The 19579-nt window shown below is 40.5% G+C and overlaps 1 protein-coding gene across 2 annotated transcripts in view; it reads right to left on the reverse strand.

Annotated features, from left to right (window-relative positions):
• Positions 1-2201: 2201 nt before the first annotated feature.
• Positions 2202-19579, reverse strand: part of LOC121899884 (toll interacting protein) — a 21147-nt gene continuing 3769 nt past the window's right edge. Inside the window, exons 2-6 of one of the 2 annotated variants that reach the window (XM_042415648.1) lie at positions 19466-19579; positions 14658-14840; positions 13726-13878; positions 4401-4485; positions 2202-4082 (exon numbers count right to left, since the gene is read on the reverse strand). The exon at positions 19466-19579 is cut by the window's right edge and continues 36 nt beyond it. In XM_042415648.1, coding sequence (XP_042271582.1) covers positions 3859-4082; positions 4401-4485; positions 13726-13878; positions 14658-14840; positions 19466-19579 — 759 coding nt within the window. In that variant the 3' untranslated portion in view covers positions 2202-3858. Of the gene's footprint in view, positions 4083-4400; positions 4486-5597; positions 5978-13725; positions 13879-14657; positions 14841-19465 lie in introns of those variants that run through there. The other variant, XM_042415655.1, reaches the window with a different exon arrangement.

Raw genomic sequence — 19579 nt, forward strand, 5'->3', positions numbered from 1 at the left:
AAAACTATAAGTCCTATGTGAAATATACTTACATTTTGAGAGAGAGGAGGCTTGTGGCAACGTACTGAGGCAAACATGTGCTTGAGGAGTTAAAATTGTGAGAGTGAGAGCTGTTTAAAAAATCTTTTCTGGTCTAATAATATCTGTGCTCTCCACTGTGCCTGATCACATGACACACTGGTGAGACCTGACAACGTCTGTAAAACCCGACTTTTGGCTTAAATTGCTGAAAAACTATAAAAGATATCACTAAACAATCTGATAACTTTGAAAATTCAAAGTTTTGTGAACATTTTATAGTTCGAATGGTGACTGTAGAATAAGGGACGTCCGAGCAGTTGAGTGTCAAAGTGACAAAGGCTCCAACTCAGCTGGACATTTCCTCCCATAGACTGCCATTATAAATTTTAATGTTTTGCGGAAAGCAATCACACAATAAAGAGCAAAGATAATGGCTGTGGCTCAGGAGGTAGGCGGGTCATCCACTAATCAGAAGACCAGTGATTCGGTTCCCGGCTCCTTCAGTCTGCATGTCGATGTGTCCATGGGCAAGATACTTAACCCCAAACTGCTCCTGATGGCTGTGCCATCAATGTGTGAATGTGTGTGAATGATTAGATTTCCTCTGATGGGCAGGTTGGGACCTTGCATGGTAGCCCCTGTATCCATTCAGTGTATGAATGTGTGTGAATGGGTGAATGTGATTCGTAGTGTAAAAAGCGCTTTGAGTGGTCGGAAGACCAGAAAGGCGCTATACAAGTACAGTCCATTTACCATTTACCATAACAGTGTGCAAGCTGCTTTGCAGCTCTCGCACAATAAAGAATAACATATGTTGTGAATGTTTTCCAGCATTCACACCAATGAAACCTTTGGCAGACAGCACATTAACAAGACCTTGTTACCCTTAAAGCCCCCCTCCAGTCTATTTTGGCATTTTTAAGATGTTTTTTGAGTCATTTCCTTACAATGTTGAATAGCCACACTGTTCGCCAAATATTTTTTGACAAATAACTTAATTTTGCACTCAAAGTTCAAAAATTAAGTTGTTGCTCATTGGAACAATGACATATGACTATAGTGGAAAGCTGCAGTCATGTCATCTTCATAAAAACCCTTTGTTTTTGTGAGCATCACATACAGTATTCAACACTGTTTCAAACTAAATACTTGCTGCAGACGTGCTGCAACGTATTAATGCTTAAACAATAAATTTATTTCAATAAGTACCAAAATCAGCACAGAAAATAACATATGATAAATAATGTACTTAAAGCAGTTAAGTCAGCAAATCAGTCTGCAGTTATCTATAAATGAATGTGGGTGATTTTGAGTGTTGTCCACAACTGTTTATACTTTATAAAAAGCTTTTCCTTCAGTTCCTTAAATCCCTGCTGCATCTGAGGGCAGCAGGACTGATATGTTGATAAATCTGCAGACTCTGAGAAGTGCCGTGTCAGACCACAGTGCTGTTACGCACGGCCATTTACTCTGTTTACCTTCATTAAATCACCTGATGTCACCAGGCTGCTACAGTATAACCACACACACCTTTACACACATCAGACTGGTTGGTTATTACTCAATATTCTGCTATTTATTTATGGAGGAAACGTTGGGTTAGTAGGGCTCATCAGCCTCTTTTCCAACCTTATTTTTATCAAAATATCTACGATAAAATCTCACGTTTTATCCTTGAAACACATTGCAATGCAAAAGCTGTTAACAATGTGTAACAATGTGCAACAATTAGTAAACTATGCGACGGTGTACAAGGTGAGATATAGAATTATTGCTGAAATAGTGTTGGTCCGATGCAATCATATAAATGGCTTCAAATCAATTTCTTTATTTTTTTACTTCCATCATTATTTTAGTAACTGAAAACCCACTCCATCTGTCTTTGGCTGCAGATTTGTAGTGATGTGTGTTCATCTTGTGACACTTGGAACCATCCAGACATTTCCTGAGGAAAAGCCTTCCGTTTGCTGAGATGTCATTATCATAATTAACTGTGATTGGCTCAGCTGTTGCAGAGCTATGAGAGCAATGGTGTTTTCATTGAAGTCTCGGGCCATATTCACAAAGTATCTGATCTTATCTGATCATGAATGAACTTAATCACTATGTCACAGTGATTGGTTGACAGGTCTGTGTCAGTGAATCTGAATTGAAACAATGAATATACAGGAACACAAAGATAGATTCATTAATATATTTTACAAGCTGTCCCAGATTTCATACATGAAACAAAGTAAAACACAGACGTGTCATGTAGATTGTATCTGGCATCAAACACCATCTGGATGTTGATATTGCACACTGGGTAATCCAGCAGTGGATATGACATCAGCTTTATTTATTAATTGCATTTTGTGATTATTTAATGTACAATTAAACAAATTAGGCTTTTTAGAGCTATTTTTTTCTGTCAAATGGCAGAGATGATCCAAGTTCATCAGCCCTGCAAACTGCATTTTTCCAGAGTCTCATTAGTGAAGAGTTGTGCAAACCGTAATCTCAAGTGTTACTGAATTATTTTAATTTAATGATGAGCTGATTGGATCCTTATTAATTTGACCGCTATCTAAATATGGTTTTAAAAGTTTGGTCACTGTCATCTTAGGCCCCACTGCTGAGGGGTAAAAAGTATTTCTGAAAACAGCTGTGGATATTTCGCTCATTACAAATGGACTGAATTACTTTCCAGTTTAAGATTAAGTGTTTTGGTCTCAAAAGCTCTACACACAACATCCTGCTGAGCTAAACATTCTGATTTTATCAGGAAAGCAACATCTTCATTCCCATCATGCGTCTTTATCAAAGCTCTACAGTTATTAAAAAAATGTGACTCCATAGAATATTACTTTATAACATCAAGTCTTCTCATCCTTCACTGATTGAAAATTGGTTACATCAACACTTTGCAAAGTAAGTTTGTTATTTCTTCTAAATCTCTCCTGGCTGTGTGACCATTTACATACAATCCCTTAGGTCATGTCTATTCTCTGTCTCTCATCACCGTATATAATTCTATATAATTTAATACTTCCATAATGACCCAACTGATTTTGAATGCACTAAACATTTCATAGTTACATAAGAAACAGAAGCTGTTCGCTGGAGGTTACTACAGACAGGTTCACCCCACACTATTCACAACAACAATGTAATCAGAGGATGGACCCCATGTCCTGAAGTCTGTTCTCTGGTCTGCTGTCTACACTGAACATGACTCTATAGCTCAAACAGTGCAAATCAAACACTAATCAAGGGGAGAATACACAAAACACAATATAGTTTACCATTATACAATTAAAGATTATGACATTGAAACAATCAAGACGCACAAAATGATTTGGGCTAGTTAGATTTACAATCTGCATAAAGGCACACTACTGCCAAATACCTATCTCAAATAGTCTCTACTGTGACTTGAAGAATACATCATCATTGATATCATCTTAAAGCTGTGATTTCATAAAACACAAGGTCAACACAGGTGTTGCAATGTTTGGAGGATCCAGTGTCAGTGGTGACAGACAGCTGTGTGTTAGCAGAGACAGTTCAGGCTTCATGTACCAACAAAGGGACAGGAAACAGATCTCTGTGGCTATCAGTTGGTGTAGCTGGTGGGAACTTAGATATGGCTGCAGAATGTGAGCTATCAGTCACACTGTGGGAGGACTCTGCATGTGTGTGTGTGTGTGTGTGTGTGTGTGTGTGTGTGTGTGTGTGTGTGTGTGTGTGCTGAGGGTGGACAGTCTCTCCATCAGTTAAGACTGTTTTTATATGTCTGTGTGCATGCATAAATGTGCGTGTATGTTGGCATGTCCGCTGTGAGCTTGTACTCTGCAGTTAGAGTTCCTCAGCCATCTGCAGCAGAGAGTTGATGGCAGCATCCTTGTTGCCCTGCTGTGCGTCCAGCACAGTGCGGACGACCTCCTTGTCCAGGTTGGGGAACATGTCCTGGAGAGCCTTCAGGTCCTCCTCACTGCACACTGGCCCCTGACCCCCAACAGCTGGCATGGCTGCTGGCACTGCCATGGGCACAATGCCCTGGTTATAGACTGCTGGCACCCCTGGCAATACAGGACACAGACTGCTGATGTAAAAGCCGGCTTTTAAGTAGCAGATACAAGGTTTAGAAATAAAAATTAAAAAACACATCAGTATGTCAGTATTGTGCAGGATTTTTGTAATAAATGTGTAATCTCCAAGTCTATGCTGCAATAAAACCTGATGACATCATCAAATTTGACAATGTTCCTCCAGATCCACAGAACACATAAAACAACTGTTTTCACAGGCTGAGAGGTGAAAATAACAAATACTAAAGAAAGTACTATACCCTGTATAGTAAAAGTACTGGTGTGTGTGTGTGAGTGCCTGTGTCGGACCTGCAATGGGCACATATCCTACTCCTTGCTGATACACAGAGGGCATCAGGACAACAGGCTGAGTCATCATCCCTGCTGGTAAAGACTGGCACAAAGACACAGAAACAGAGACAAGATTAAAGGCTCTGTACATCTATGGTACACTGGCTGATCAGACCTATTCTCAGGACTGTGAGGGTGAATACAGATTGAGGTCTGTTAGGTTTGTTCACCTGTGTTTTTGTTGAGATTGTTTCATGCACAATATCAAAATTTACAATCAAGACAGGGTACAAAATCAGTGTATTGACAACCAGACATTATACTCAGGCAAAACAAACACAAGGCAAAAGAGGAAATGGCTAGGCTAAAATAAATAAACTACTGTGTTTTTTCATGGTTTTAATAGTAAAAGAATTGGCATAGACAGTCTCTCTGATTTGGATCATCACGTACAGGTTCTCTCCTTCATTTGTAGTTCAAATACTTTGATGTGTGTGCTATCTGCTCATCAAGTTGGCAACTCAGACCCTGAGTATGCAGAGTGAGGGTCTCTGGCACAACTTCACCTACTTCCAAGGTGCACGGAGAAGGGAAATAAGTCTAGAAAGATGAGAACTCCCGCAACACTTGTAGTATGAGGAACAATTTTATTAGTTGACCGACGTGTGATGAAGGCCACAAGCCGAAACGCGTCTGTCAACTAATAAAGTTGTTCCTCATACTACAAGTGTTGCAGGAGTTCTCATCTTTCTAAACTAAGACCCTGAGTGGCAGAAAATTCACTTTCATAGATATTTCATTTTGTTTGGTTGTTTGTGTGGTTATCTGTTATGGTTACCAGGACTTCTGAGATGAGTGAGGAGCAGTCCTTCATCTCGACAGCATCTGGCTCCATAGGAACTATCTTCAGTGTTAAAGGCTTTGTCATGTAGCAAACTAAGTTGTTCAGAACCTGAGTACTCCTGGTCTTTTAAGCTAGCTTTTTCTGCCATACTTTTTCAGTTGTCAGAGAATGTGTATTAAAAAGGTAATTCAACTTTCATGGCAGAAAACTAACAGAGGACATACACTTGAATGGAAAAGTAAAAGAAATGTAAAAAACAATTGTAACACTATACACTCAAATGCTCATCTATGCATAGTCAACTATGATCTTTTATGACACTTAGGCATCTAGGTTTCGACTTAGGTGCGAGTGACACAACTAGGCAGAGATTAAAGAAAATAACTCCATTTATTACAACACAACAAAAAAACAAGAAAATAAACTTTCAACTCAAATTGTCTCTTACACAAATAGCTGTTGTTTTAGTCTTTTTGTTTATCAGTCTGTAGAAAGAATTCAGTCATCCACAGTTCAAAGTTCTTTTCAGTTCTCCTCAATTCAGGTGTGTGTATGAATTGTTGTTGCTACCCGGGTAGTACGTTGAGATCTCATATGCTTATCTGTCCAGGAGTAAGGTTTTTGTCATTCCAGGTAAGTTGAGAAAGCAGGCCGCATACTCTCTCCGCCCCTGGTATGGATCCTGACTTGCAAAACCGGGCAACCTCTTTGGAAACGACCTCAGACTCAAAATAAAAAAAAAAAAAACAACCTGCACACAGCAGGGAAAATATCTCTCATCACTACTGTTCAATAATTTTGTTACTTTAACTAACCATATTTCTCATACTCTCTTTGTATGAATGGCTTAACTCGATTAATTAGTTAGCAACTGTGTTTAACAGCACACAGAAAAAAAACAAATCTTACAGTCCTATGTGAACTGTGCATCCTCAGTGAAAAGTAGCCACAGTAAAACCAGCTGCTCACTTATGTCATAACCTGCCTACACATGAAAGAAAACAAAATGGTGTTTGCTGTGTCACTAGTCAAAGACCGCTCATGTTTACATCCTCCTTTGTAGCACAACAGAAAATAACAATCAAAAACCTTTCCTTACTTTTATATAAACATCTCCGATTGGTTTACGGTACTCATAAGGTAAAGAACATAACAACAATTAATGCAGTGATCTAAAACAATACCACAAAATGGTTGTTTACACTGGGCTAACTGCTAGCTTACTATGCTAACTTAGTATGTCAACTCACCAGAGATTCATGGATAAATCCCAAAAAGCAGCACCAACATCAAAATAATCCTTCAGCCTCACAATCAACAAAATGACAAAAAAGAGAAATGAAATCCAAAATGTCTGGAGAAAGGTGCTCATGGAAGCTCATAAGACCTCCCTCTAGATGCTTCTCTCAGCAGTGCTTGTGTGTCGTCTCCATGGATGTATTATAAGAGTTGGATACCGGACTAAAAATGGCGCCCATTCAGTCCTTTAGGAATTGCTCGCCTTGCGCATACGCCAAAAAAAGTTTCTAGCTTCTGGGTCTGCTTCCTTGTTGTGCGGCCCACTGAACGTGCGCAGTAGTGTTTCCCCCGTTGGCCCCGGCCACGAGTTCCCACTCGGCCCATAGACTTTACATTGTGATGACATCACAGATTTTTAAATCGCTTTTCTCGGCTCGAGGAAAGTTTTACAAACATAAAACCTCCATGGATCAAAAGTTCATAATAGAAAGAATCATAATTGACGACGTTTGCAGTTCGAGGCGTCCTGACAACAGTTTTACAGGTGTCTCTTTTACAATGGTGATCTATGGGGAAAATCCTTTTTGGGTCGCAAGGGGATTTTTCGCTGCAATACCGCGAGTGGCCACTGGGAAAAATTGTCTGCAAGGCTGCGCAGCGGCACCCTACCCAGCTCTTATTATACATCCATGGTTGTCTCTTTCTCCATTGTTTTCGCCTCTTGCTCTCTACAGTGCAGTCTGAATCTGGCATAGATAGCACTACACTGCACTATAGCTGACCAGTTGTGGGATCGCCAGAAATAACTCCACCGGTAATTTTATGTGGATTACACAATGCTGGGTGGTTAATGTATAGGCTATAAGCTGAAAGTTTTCAAGTTATAAAAAATTTTGAAGAGCCCGTCTGCTCATGCCATCATCTTTATACTCCCCCTTTGATGCACCTGTTGAAGTAGGACAAAATTCATCCTCATCCATTAGTGACATAATTTCCAGCATAGTTCCACTCAACTTCAACCTGATCAGGGGTGTAATCAGCCATAATTATAAAGAAAAGTGACACACACATGTGGGTGTGTTTTACCATATTGCATCTTAAAAGGTCCAACTTAAAAATCACATTTAATTATCCCCCTTTGCAGTCAAGAATAATGTCAACATGTTTCTATATTATTATTAGTAGTTTTATATTATTAAAATGAAAAAAGATCTTTGGGTCAGAAATGCTCCTTTTTGTTTAAGCTGAGTGGGGGCATGTGTCTTTGTCTGTTTGATTGACAGCAGCTGCCAGAGTACTGGTGTTACACTGTGCAGAACAGAGACAAAGTACACAAACTGCTACAGCTATAAGTCTACAAGTCATAGACAGACAGTGTGTCCCTAACAGGGATTTTCAAGAACAACCAAACCAGCATCTAACGTATGTTTACATGCTGTTTAATGTGCAGCTATCTGGCTTGATAACTGACATTAGCGGTGCACTATTCCCTGGTGAAGGTTTGTTTGATGGCTCATTCAATAAGCATCTCTGGGCAAAGACATCCTCCAGAGCAGGCAGCTCAGACCTCGTAATGTGTTATGCTGTTTTCATTACCCTTTGTAGAGCTTTGTGGCTGGGTCGGTGCTGTTGCCATACCAGGTAGAGACGCACTTTCTCAGTGACTATCTCAGAGGCCCTATTTACACCTAGCATAAACATGCGTCTTGGGTGATGCGATCACATGTGGACAGCTCTAAGTACATCTGTTCACACCTGACACTTACATGCATCTCCACATGCGTCTTGAGTGACGACTTGGGATCGGATCTCCCGAAATGCTGACAAGATCTAATGGTAATTAAAGCTGCAAGCAGCGATGATCGGGCCCTCGCGTCCTTGCGTATGTCGGGGCTCGGCGCTGGTGAAGGGCTTCTGTCACGGGCATGTAGATGTCCCCAGACCTGGGCTGTTTTCAGACAGTGCAAGGGGAGATTAACGTCACTTCCTCAATCACTTATTCTGCCTGCTGCTGGATCTGCTGCATTGAAATGTCGTAGGGGGCGCTATGGAGCCAGTTTTCATCACTGACTGAATATTGGTATTTAGACGTGTTCAGGCTGGGAGTCTTATCAAACATGTAAAGTTTGGTGTAGACTCGAGCATTTACACTAAACTTATAGCAATTTCGCCTGTCATGGCGAAACATCAAAACTCAACGCCACACCACGGCCACACACTTCAACGATAGCTAAATCTTTTGATATCTTTGATCATACACTAGTGTAGATGACACACACTGACTTTGGAGTCGTTATGATGAATGAGTTTGTTAAAATAGAAGCTCTGGAAATGGCTGACCAAGATGGCCGACTTCCTGTTGGACTTACAATATTGCTCCAAGAGGCTTTTTTGTACGTCTGGACATGATACATATGCCCTTTCAATTTTATTTTTCTACATTAATCTGGAAGACGGGGCTTCAACCTTCAAATTTTCATGGGGGCGCTGCTGAGCTATTGTGCCACGCCCCTGCAAATGACCTATCCAGGGTTTTAACTGGTGTCACTACAGACATGTGTGTCAAGTTTTGTGACTGTAACCATCCCTAGTCCCTAGTCAAAGCCAAAGGAGTGTCTTTAGGCTACCGTAATTACTGTAGTAGCAGGGCAACTAAACTGCCCAATTTTGTTAACTTGCTCAGATTGTTGATCGTTGATTTAGTCATTTTCCTTGATTTTTGTACATTGGTAAGTAGGCCACGTAGTTAAATGGTTGCTTAATTTGTCTGTTTTAATTGTGTTTATCATTGATATACAATGGGGAGTCTGAGCAGGGTGTTTTATTTTGAAAATTGACCGGATGCTCCATGTTACTGTCTGACTGGCCTGAGGAAACCAGAGGGTTCATTATAATTAAAACTTTGGAATATATTTCATTAACATATAAAATAGAATAACATAACGAGGCTGTACAGTGTGACAATTTTGATCGCATATGCTATAAAAAATAATTCTGTGTAAAGAGAAATATGTATCCAATCATACGTGTAACTTTTATTAAATTACTCTTTTTACTCGCAAAACTTTTAATGCACTTAGGGTGACTAGTGTTTCCCCTATGTTGGCAGGGGGGTGGGGGGTACGCTGAGTAAAAGTCGGGAGACTAAGCAGCCAGACATTTCTCTGTTTCAGGTTAGGCTAACCCATTGTTCCTAACTGTGGAGCTAACCCCCTTCACTTTTCCAGCAGTTGGGGAAACAATAGACGTGACTTTTCTTGGTCTTGACAAGCTGCAGCATTTAACTTACACACTGTAGTCTGTACTGTGCATTTACTATCAGACTGACCACTTATTGACAACCTTTTCCTCTGCTTCGCTCACAACCACATCACTTTTCTGCCGCTCACTCTCTCACTCAGCTACTCACTCACCCACTACGCACACATATTACGCACTGCCGTATTCCTTAAAAAGGAGCTACAATCCCAAGAGTTTCCCAGGCAACAACACAGAGGTTAACTCACGTTTTGGAACAGCGCTGCCCAGAGACTTCCAAACGCTATTGATTTCTAAATGAATGGATAATTGGCGTTATTTTTGGCATTAAAAAAAATACTTTTTTGGCCTGGCCGGGGTTCTCATTGCCTGATGAGTGAAAAGCACTGATAACACATAAAATGATAGATATGATACTTTTATAAATCATTATATAATGCTTCATAATGTATTATGATCATTGTTAGAAAGCATTATGAATACTTATAAGCAGATTATAATTCATAAGTATATTTATTATGCATTATAGACATGGGCATCATAGAAACTGTTACTATGTTTACTAGTCATTGTAAGGGTTTAATTCTGTGTGTGCAGATTTAATTCTTGTAATTCTAATTTGATGGAAACTGAGGAAATTCAGATTGTGTGAAAACTGCTCTGCACACTCGTTTTTGGGCTGTTTTGTGTTTTTTTGGAGGGACGATTCTATCTGTGAGTGGAGCTGCTTTGTCTGCCATCCAGATCGTCATCGCTGCTCGTAGATACCTTCATCTTGGCGGGATGCTGACATGTGGATGTTGCGCCATTCCAAGGGGGCAATAGGAACCAAATCAAAGGGAACTGAACTAAGGAGCATTCTATTTTATTTTAATTTTTCCTGAGATCTCAGATTATTTTGTTCTTCTTAGGCCCAAAACAGACTTAAAAACTGATCACAACTGATGTCATAAAGAAACTCAAAGTTGACAAACAAAGTTAAAGGAACATTTGAAGTGAAGGAACCCAAGACCAAATAGGACTAACAACCTTAAGGTAACTTAAGGGAAAACAAAGACTGTCAAGAACCGATAACTGATAATAAGTGCATTTTGATCCAACAGAGGATACATTTAATTTGTGTATCAAGCACTGAGAGTTGAATACTTCTTTCTAATTTACTGCAGTTTTGGTTGTACATTCATTTGTTTTTAATTTTATTTTTTGTGGTATAATTGAGTTAAAGATTTGCATCAAACAAAGAAATGTTTTTTCTAAAGAGATGCTTTGCATGTATAAAAAGAAGCCATCAGGAAAATGAAAAAGGACAGAATGCCTTTATAAATATATTTTCTATTATTTTTCCTAAGTCAGCGGTCATGTGTTTTGTGTGGCTTGGAGGTCTTTTCTCCTTGTAGAGGTATTATATTTTTCTCTTTTGAATTAGCCTGTTATTTCTATACTATTTTTGAATTTCATGTCGAATTTTGGTTTAGCTTCAGTTTAATTTTCAGTAGTTTGTTTTTATTAGTTTTGTTTTTATCCCAGATTGTTGGAGAGCTTATCAAAGACTGACAAGATGGTTCCATCCATTATCATGTCAACTATAGGCAACACTTTGTGTCAGACAGGGTCTCATACACAACATATTGAGAGAGCCTGGTATTCTTATAAAGAGAACATCTACCACTTCAGGGGGAAGTGATCGGCCACAGCTCTTAAGATGAACCTCAGATTCACTGAGTGGAACCACCGGTTGGTCAAGTGGAGTGGTTAGATGCCTTTTTAAAGACATCAGAGTGTTTTTTAATGTGTAAAAGTAGCACAACACAAATGCTATGCTTTCATGTCAGAAACCTTGTGTAAATTTAATTTCGTTGTTAATGTGTTGTCTCAAAATATAAAAGTGATATTTGTTGAGTGGTGTGAAGACATTATTATCAGGCCTCAATAAGGAAGCAAGGACTTTTAAAATGGGCAATTTGTAACTTGATTCTTGATTATGAAGTTGTATTTGGCAGTAACTAGCAATTTATGGTGGCTACAATTTTTAAAAACAGACATATAGGAAATTTGTTATAAGGTTGGACTGAACTGCTGAAATTATACAGAAATTGGTGAGAATGTAAATGGTTAAAAATCATACTTCAATTTACTGGCCTGCAGAAGTTAGGCAGAAACTACTTGGAAATTAAGCTGCAACAACTCTCTTATTTACCATGAAATTTGAGGTAAATGCTGGGGTAACTTTGGGGTAATTTCAACAAAATTTCAAACCACTTACTTGCTTATTATATCTACTTACCATGAAAGCTGAGACAAATTTTGATTAAATTTCGGAGTAATTTCAAAGAAGTTACTTGCTAATTATCACCCAATTACCATGAAATTTGAGGACCCGTAAAATGAAGTGTTACCGAGAGACTTTGCACCGTTTGGTGCCCGGGCCCTAATAATAATAATAATAATGATAATGATAATAATGATAATAATGATAATAACAATAATAATAATAATAATTCCTTGAATCCTAACAGTGCCTTTGCACTGTCAGTGCTCGGGCCCTTATAATAATGATCCCCTTCAAAAACATATAGGTTAGAATAGGTTCCTTGCACTTTCAATGCTAGGGACCATTGGACCCCTGGCATGGAGCTCCTATTGGGTCAAGTGATGTGTCATTTGAAAGGTCAGAATGCAGCCGCTATTTTGATACCAAAATGTGGCTAATGTTAACATGCTTATGCAAGTTATGACAGAGAATATGTAGGAGGATTAGGATATCTGCCAGCAAATTTGAAATGATGCAACAGCCATTCATAGATATTAATCAATATAATGTGTTTTGCACTAAATATTTTACTGGATTGAATCGACGGGACCTTTGCCAATGTAACAAGACTGTTTTTGTCGGAGTTTTGCATGCAGAGAGAGAATGGCTGCACCAGGGATGGGCTTCTGAGTACCTCTCAAACTTGGACCTAAAAAGTGGGACAGTTTGCAAAATATCCTTCAAATGATCCTCTCTAAAGAAGAGGTAACAGCATTAATCAGCAAGACCAGAAGAGGAAATATCATCATTGGATATATTTTTTTAAAATCAAAACAACTAGATAGCTGTCAACTGCTAACTGCTACATGCCACTGTTACCAACCTTCAAAAGGAGAAACTACACTGAGGAAGCTAACAGAAGAATTATTTTGTGAAGATAAGAGAAGAAATGAAGGGGCCTTGTTGGTGGTATTCCCTCTCTCTCTCCCCATGAACTGGTGTGATGGTGGCGCAACAACGTTCGCAGCGGCCTCTCCTATTTCCAATGTGTCCATGTCAACGTCTACATCTGTGTCATCGTGTGGGGTGCAAGGGAAATATATCTATGATCATCAGTTTCTTTTGGACATTAGTAACCAAGACTTTTGCCATGAGCAATACTGGCTGGGAGCTAAATCAACTGAGCATGCTTGGTTTGCTATGCCCAGTGGGCCCAAAGGAGACCTTGCCCTTGCACTGGAGAGGATACATGGAAAGCAGTGCGACAGGACGCTGAAGCTGGGCAAGCACGAGGGAGTGCAAGCTAGGCTAACTGTTAACTCATACAAACCAGCAGTTCCAACAATCACGCTGCCTAATATTCTCTGGACAGCAAAATTGATTATGTCACTCCCCCATCAGTGCTGGTCACTCATTGACATGCAAGAGCTGTCTACCTCGAACTGAGACATGTGCTTTTTTCATAATTCGAGTGTAAGAGGTAAAACACACAAAAGTTAAAAGTTAACAAAGTTAAAGATGATTTGACTGATAGCATTTTTTTTCTCCAAATTTTCTATAGATATTTTGATAATATCGTTATTATGAATTCTTTTGGCCACGATAATCATGTTGTGAAAATCTGATATTGTGATAGCCCTAATGTGCATACAATGTGACAATGCTACCAGAGAACCTAGTCTCACTCACTCTCACAGAGAAGGATAAACATGTTTCAATCTGTTTGATGGGGTTTATGTACATGCACTCACAGCAAAAGACATCACCAGGTTGATCATGCCCTCCTTGTCGTCACCCTGCCTGCCACTAAGGCTGAACCACTCATCCACCACACTGCCCTCCCTCAGGCCTTCAGGGATGGTGACATGAGTCCATGCTATCCTGTCGTCCATGGAGAACGCTCTCTGGATGGCACATCAGCAAAAACACATAGAAACAGACAAGTTTGTCCAATCATTAAATAAGTATATGCAATAATGAAGAAAACAAAACAGATCTGACAATGCGGTGTTGCTCTGTCATTTGATGCATTTTAGAGTTTAACACCTGTCTTGAAGGATATGGTTGGCAACTTCCTATATTTCTCTCATCGTATTGCATTTTTATGACTTAAAACATGTCTGAAGAGGATCTTTAACCATGTATGGTGTTATGACTGCAACTGTCAGCTGAGAGCAAAGCTAATTAAATATTGGGCAAATATACATATGTATAGGCCATCACTACTGCCTCAATTCTTTTTTTTCCAAGCAACATAATTTTTGATTATCTGATAGACAAACTGAGGCCATGAATAAGTTCCACAGTCCCTTACATTAAAGGAAAAACTGTGGTTTACAACATGGGGATTATTCAGGCCTAAAACTGCATGTCTTTATTATTTATATTGGGAATAGATGGTGAGAAGAGACACTTTCAAGTTCCATTTACCGTTATACAGCTGGGTCAATCCGATGATAACTTGAATGTATAGGTTATTTAGATTATTTTTGTAATGAATTACTTCATCAAAAGTCCAAGTTAGTGAAGTTACTCTTATGTAAAAGACTTTCACTTTCTTCAGCAATTAGCCAAATGGTAAATTTCTGACTCTAACAGAGCAAACGTCCCCACATACATACATATTTAGCAGTTCAGATGATCCACAGCTCTATGGTCACTGTGACCTCCTTCACCTCCTCACCTCATCAAAGATCTCCAGGTAGAAGGAGTCCACCCCAGGAGGTACGGTGCACTGGATCACCTTGTTCCAGCGCGGGTTCTTGGCTCCATTGTGAGCGGTTGGTGTCTCATAGACTGCATAGCCCAGTCGGATCCTACAGTACGGATCCATCCGGGTCATACCATAGTTTTTAGCCAGCTTGGCCTGTGCAGCAAAACCAACAGGGCAGCTTCAGTTAGGTGATACACTAAAGTTGGATACATCATGGCCCCTGTCTTGAGGGCCAACTGAACAATGTGGATGGTGATATACAGTTATGATCATTTAAAATATGGAACGATCAGTCTACGCATTATTATGCTATGCTACATCATTTCAGTTCTGAAGGAATACATTTACATGCACACAATAAAAGCAGGTTAATGGGACAACAATGTTTCCCCTTGCATGGAGAAAAACTTGGTTGAGAGTCAACAGCCACACATTTCTCTGTTTCTCTGTTTACTGTCATCAGGTTAGGCTAACCCATTGTTGCTAACATCCTTCACTTTTCCAGCAGTTGGAGAAACAATAAACGTGACTTTTCTTGGTCTTGAGAAGTTTCAGCATTTATTAACTGACACAGTGTAGCATATACTGTGCATTTACTGCCAGATAAGTTACTGCTAACCTTTTCCTCTGCTCTGCTCTTATTCACCATCACTTTTCTCCCATTCACACACGCTCAACCACTAACTCGCTATGCGCACACGTTACGCACTGCTCAATTCCTTAAAAAGGAGCTATGCCACCAAAGGTTTCCCAGGCAATGACAGAGGTTGACTCACATTTCAGAAAAACGCTGCACAGAGGCTCCCCCAAACACTAAAGATTTCTGAATGGATGGAAATTTGGTGTCATTTTATATTTCTTTGGCCTGTCAGGGGTCCTCGTTTGCCTGGCTCCCCGCCAGGCCTGTACAATTGTAGGGGAAACACTGCACTGATTAGTGTCCCCTTCCTTAAACATGGCTTATACCATGGCCACTGAGACTTCTCCATTCTAATTGGAAGGTGGGGATTAACTTTTAGTAACCTGACAGTATAACTGGACACTTATGACATGGGTGTGTCTTTGCAGTTAAATCAATGTGCCAGTATTAATCTGTAAGGAGGGACAGCAACAGTGGGATGTAGCTAAGGATCATAGAGCTAGCATTACTTGTGAAATACATGGGTGAATCTGGATGTCCAAATCAACTGACTGCAGGAAGAGGAAAGAGAGGACTTTTGAATGTTAGCATTAGCTGCAATGAAGGTGCAGCCTGCGGGTCTGAGGGACAGCTGCACGGGAAGGGAGAGTGCATGCAAAAAAAAATGTACAGAAAATAAAGAGTTAAGTGAGTAAGAGCTGGTAGGTTAAGAGACATAGAAATCTAATGTATCTATTTGTATGTTTGTGACAGACAGCAAGAGGGAGAGAGAGGCAGCCTACGAGGGACAGCACTACATAACAGTAACTCCACTAGAAATACAGTTTTAATAATATCATGTAACAGGATCCAGCGTCGTTGTCTATATATATTATATATTTGGGCATTTTGCAGTCAGTAAAATGTCTCCTCCTCTCCCCATTTCAAAACTTTATATAGGATCAGGATTTATATCTCAGAGCCCAGCCTGCCTGTTTAGCTAGATGTTGTCTAGCAATGCAAACAATAGGAATTCCAATATTAAAGTGCAAGTTTTTAATTTTATTAGATGGCATTTTGTTAGTAAGTGGCTTATGCCCTTCAAATTTGTATGTTCCATGAATGTTATGGATAACACAGGGGCTTGGAACCACCCGACATGGGGGAAGGTTTGCTTCCATTTGCCTTCGTGGAATGTACAACTAGTTGGGTTATTAGCCCTTACTTAACTCATCCAGTTTAAGTTTGATGTTAGCCAGTTACAATAATCCTGTTCATTCTAATCAAGCTAACACAGCTGGATACTGTTGTTTATTGTTTTTATTGGTTAGCTTGAATAACAGTGTGCTCCTACATTCAGGGTTTTCGCCGGTGTACTGCAAGCCCGGCATCTCACTTTGCCTAAGCTGACCCCCGAAAACACCAGTCCTCCCATTCATTTGAATGGGGGTAGTGTGGCTTGGCTGCGACCACTTTGGCCGCTGCGGCGCTGCACCGGACTGCGGCCGGAAAGTTGAGCCAGAGTCAACTTTTGGAGAAACGCAACCTGACGTCGCTGCGGTGGCCAATCATAGCTGGAGAGCAGACTGATCAGAGCAGTAAACTCTGCCATGAGGGCATGAAAAGACGTTACTAGGACGTGGGGAGGACATTTCTCTTTGATAACATTAAAAGTAAAGTTAGACTTTGATGTCGGCTTCCCGACTCATTTTTAAAAAGACTAGAGAAAAGAGAGAGAGAGCTGAGAGCACCGGCGAGAGAGAGAGCGAGCAGCTATGATCGAGCGAGCTAGAGGGCGAATGAAGAGAGGGAGCGCTGGTAGTGAGAAAGCTGATGAATCAGATCAACAAAACGTAATTTTCTGATTGTTTCACAGCATTTACTCTCTAGAGCACAGGTAAAACACGCCCACACCCCCACACACCTCCGCTCGACCCTGCAGCTAAACGCTGCACCGCCTGATTTGATCTGAATATGGCCTAAGACAGCAACATCAGTAGCAGGTAGTGTGACAGTGATGACAGTGTATTCTGTGGATTATCTAGAGCAGTGTTTTTCAACCTTTTTTGAGCCAAGGTACATTTTTTCCATTGAAAAAAATCACAAGGCACACCAACAGCCAAAAATGTTAAAAAAGCTATATGGGTCCCTAACCCAGCCAAGGCATTCAGTGAAGGCTCAAGAGAAATAAAATGACATCTTCTCCTCAAGCGTTTTCAAATTTTTAACTATTATCTCACACAATGCAGCAGTGTTAACAACTTGCCATTTCTTGGTGAGTGGGAACATTTCAAGGTTGCCACTTTCCACATGTTGTTGCCAGAGGTGCACTTTTGAACGGAATCCATTTATTTTATCTGTACTTGTAAGCAGGTTTTCATTTCGGCCTTGCATTTCTGTGTTCAGTTTCAGCCAGCCTTGCACACCACTCATCACTTGCAAGCAGGTTTGCGTAATCGGACCTCTCATTTGTCAGAAACACTTTAAGTTCCTACCGCAGCCCATACACACTGGCCAGCACCTTGCCGCGCGTCAACCATCGGACCTCCGTATGAAACAGCAAGGCTTTATGCTCCGCTCCCATTTCCTCACACAAAGATGCAAATATGCGACTTTTCACAGGTCGTGGCTTTACAAAGTTTACTATGCGCACAACATCATCCGACACAGGAACTAGGTCTGCTGGTAAAGTCTTGGCTACGGGGGCCCTCACGGTGTAAAAAACAGTGCGTAACAATCACATCTGGGTTTCTTTCCTTCACTCTGCTTACAAAGCCTTTGGTGCGCCCGACCATGGCTGCAGCTCCATCAGTGCAGACACTCGTACAGTTTTCCCACTTAAGTCCTCCTTTTTCGAGATATTCTGATGTGACCCGAAAAATTTCCTCTCCTGTTGTTTTTTCTGGAAATGCCTTGCAACATAGGAAGTTTTCTCTGATTACATCTCCATCCACAAAACGCACATTGGCCAAGAGTTGAGCATGTCCACTAATGTCAGTAGACTCATTAAGTTGCAACACAAATTTCTTACTGATACGGATTTTTTCCAAAACCACACTTTCGATGTCTGCAGTCATGTCATCAATACGTCTGGAAATTGCGTTATCTGAGAGAGGGACTTTGGCTATTTCTTTAGCCGCTTCAGGTCCGAGCATCTCATTTACAATGGCTTTCCAGGCGGGAAGTATTAATGTCTCTGCCACAGTTTGAGACTTTTTTGATTTAGCTACAAGTTCAGCAACGTGGTAGCTAGCTTAAAGGGCTCTCTCATTTTCCTTTGTGGTTTTTCTCATGAAAGTTGCCTGTTTCTCCGTGTGTTTCTACGCAGGCGAACAAAATAGCCCACATTCTTGTTTTGAAGCGAAGGGTGTTTCGTTTAGAGATGGCGTTTACGCTTACTTGGGACCATAGCACTGTTAGATAGCTTTTCACCACCAAGCACAACGGAGTCGGTGGCGTTGCATCCCCGGTGAAAGTAAATCCAAATGAAAGATAGTTTTCGCTGTACTGCCTCACGCCAGGGACTTTGCTCGAGCTCACCGTCTTTGCTTTCTTTTGACCTCCACTCATACTAGGGCCTTCATCTGGGTCCGAATTTTGTCCAGGGTCCAGTTCGGAGTTTGCATTTTTCCTTTTCAAAAACGTCTCCATCACTGTCACCGTATAGTCTCGCTAGACACAATGCCACTGTCACCGCCACCTGTCCATCCATGCATCACTAATTCTCTTGTCTCAAAGTACAAGGCAATGAGCTACCTGCTGCCACCTACTGATACGGAGGAGTATTACGTGATTACTCTGCCAGTCACTAGACAGCACAGACACTAGACAATGGCACATTATTTGCAGATAATAATTAATTCGTTTTCAAAAAATGTTTTTTACACCAATTAGATGAAATTGGATAATTCCCCAGGGCACACTAGTGTGCCGCGGCACAGTGGTTGAAAAACACTGATCTAGAGTAATAGGGACACATTTCTGTTGTTTTCACACTTCCAGTGTTTGTTATAGTTGATTTAACCGTAACTAGCATGATGATCCAAACATATGGTACAGTCAATAATATGCTTTTATACCTCTGAAATACATGATAATGCTAAACATATTCCAATGACAACTAGTTGTATTTCTATCATCAAAGCTGTGCTGTGTTTACCTGGACCACAGTGATGCTGAGTCGCCCTACAGTGCCTATTGAGCCTCCATACTGCAGCTGCCTGGCTGCCTGGGCGTCCAGCTGAACCTGCTGCTGCTGCTGAGTAGGAGTGAT

This window comes from Thunnus maccoyii, chromosome 1, assembly GCF_910596095.1.
Source record: "Thunnus maccoyii chromosome 1, fThuMac1.1, whole genome shotgun sequence".
NCBI classification, from domain to species: domain Eukaryota; kingdom Metazoa; phylum Chordata; class Actinopteri; order Scombriformes; family Scombridae; genus Thunnus; species Thunnus maccoyii.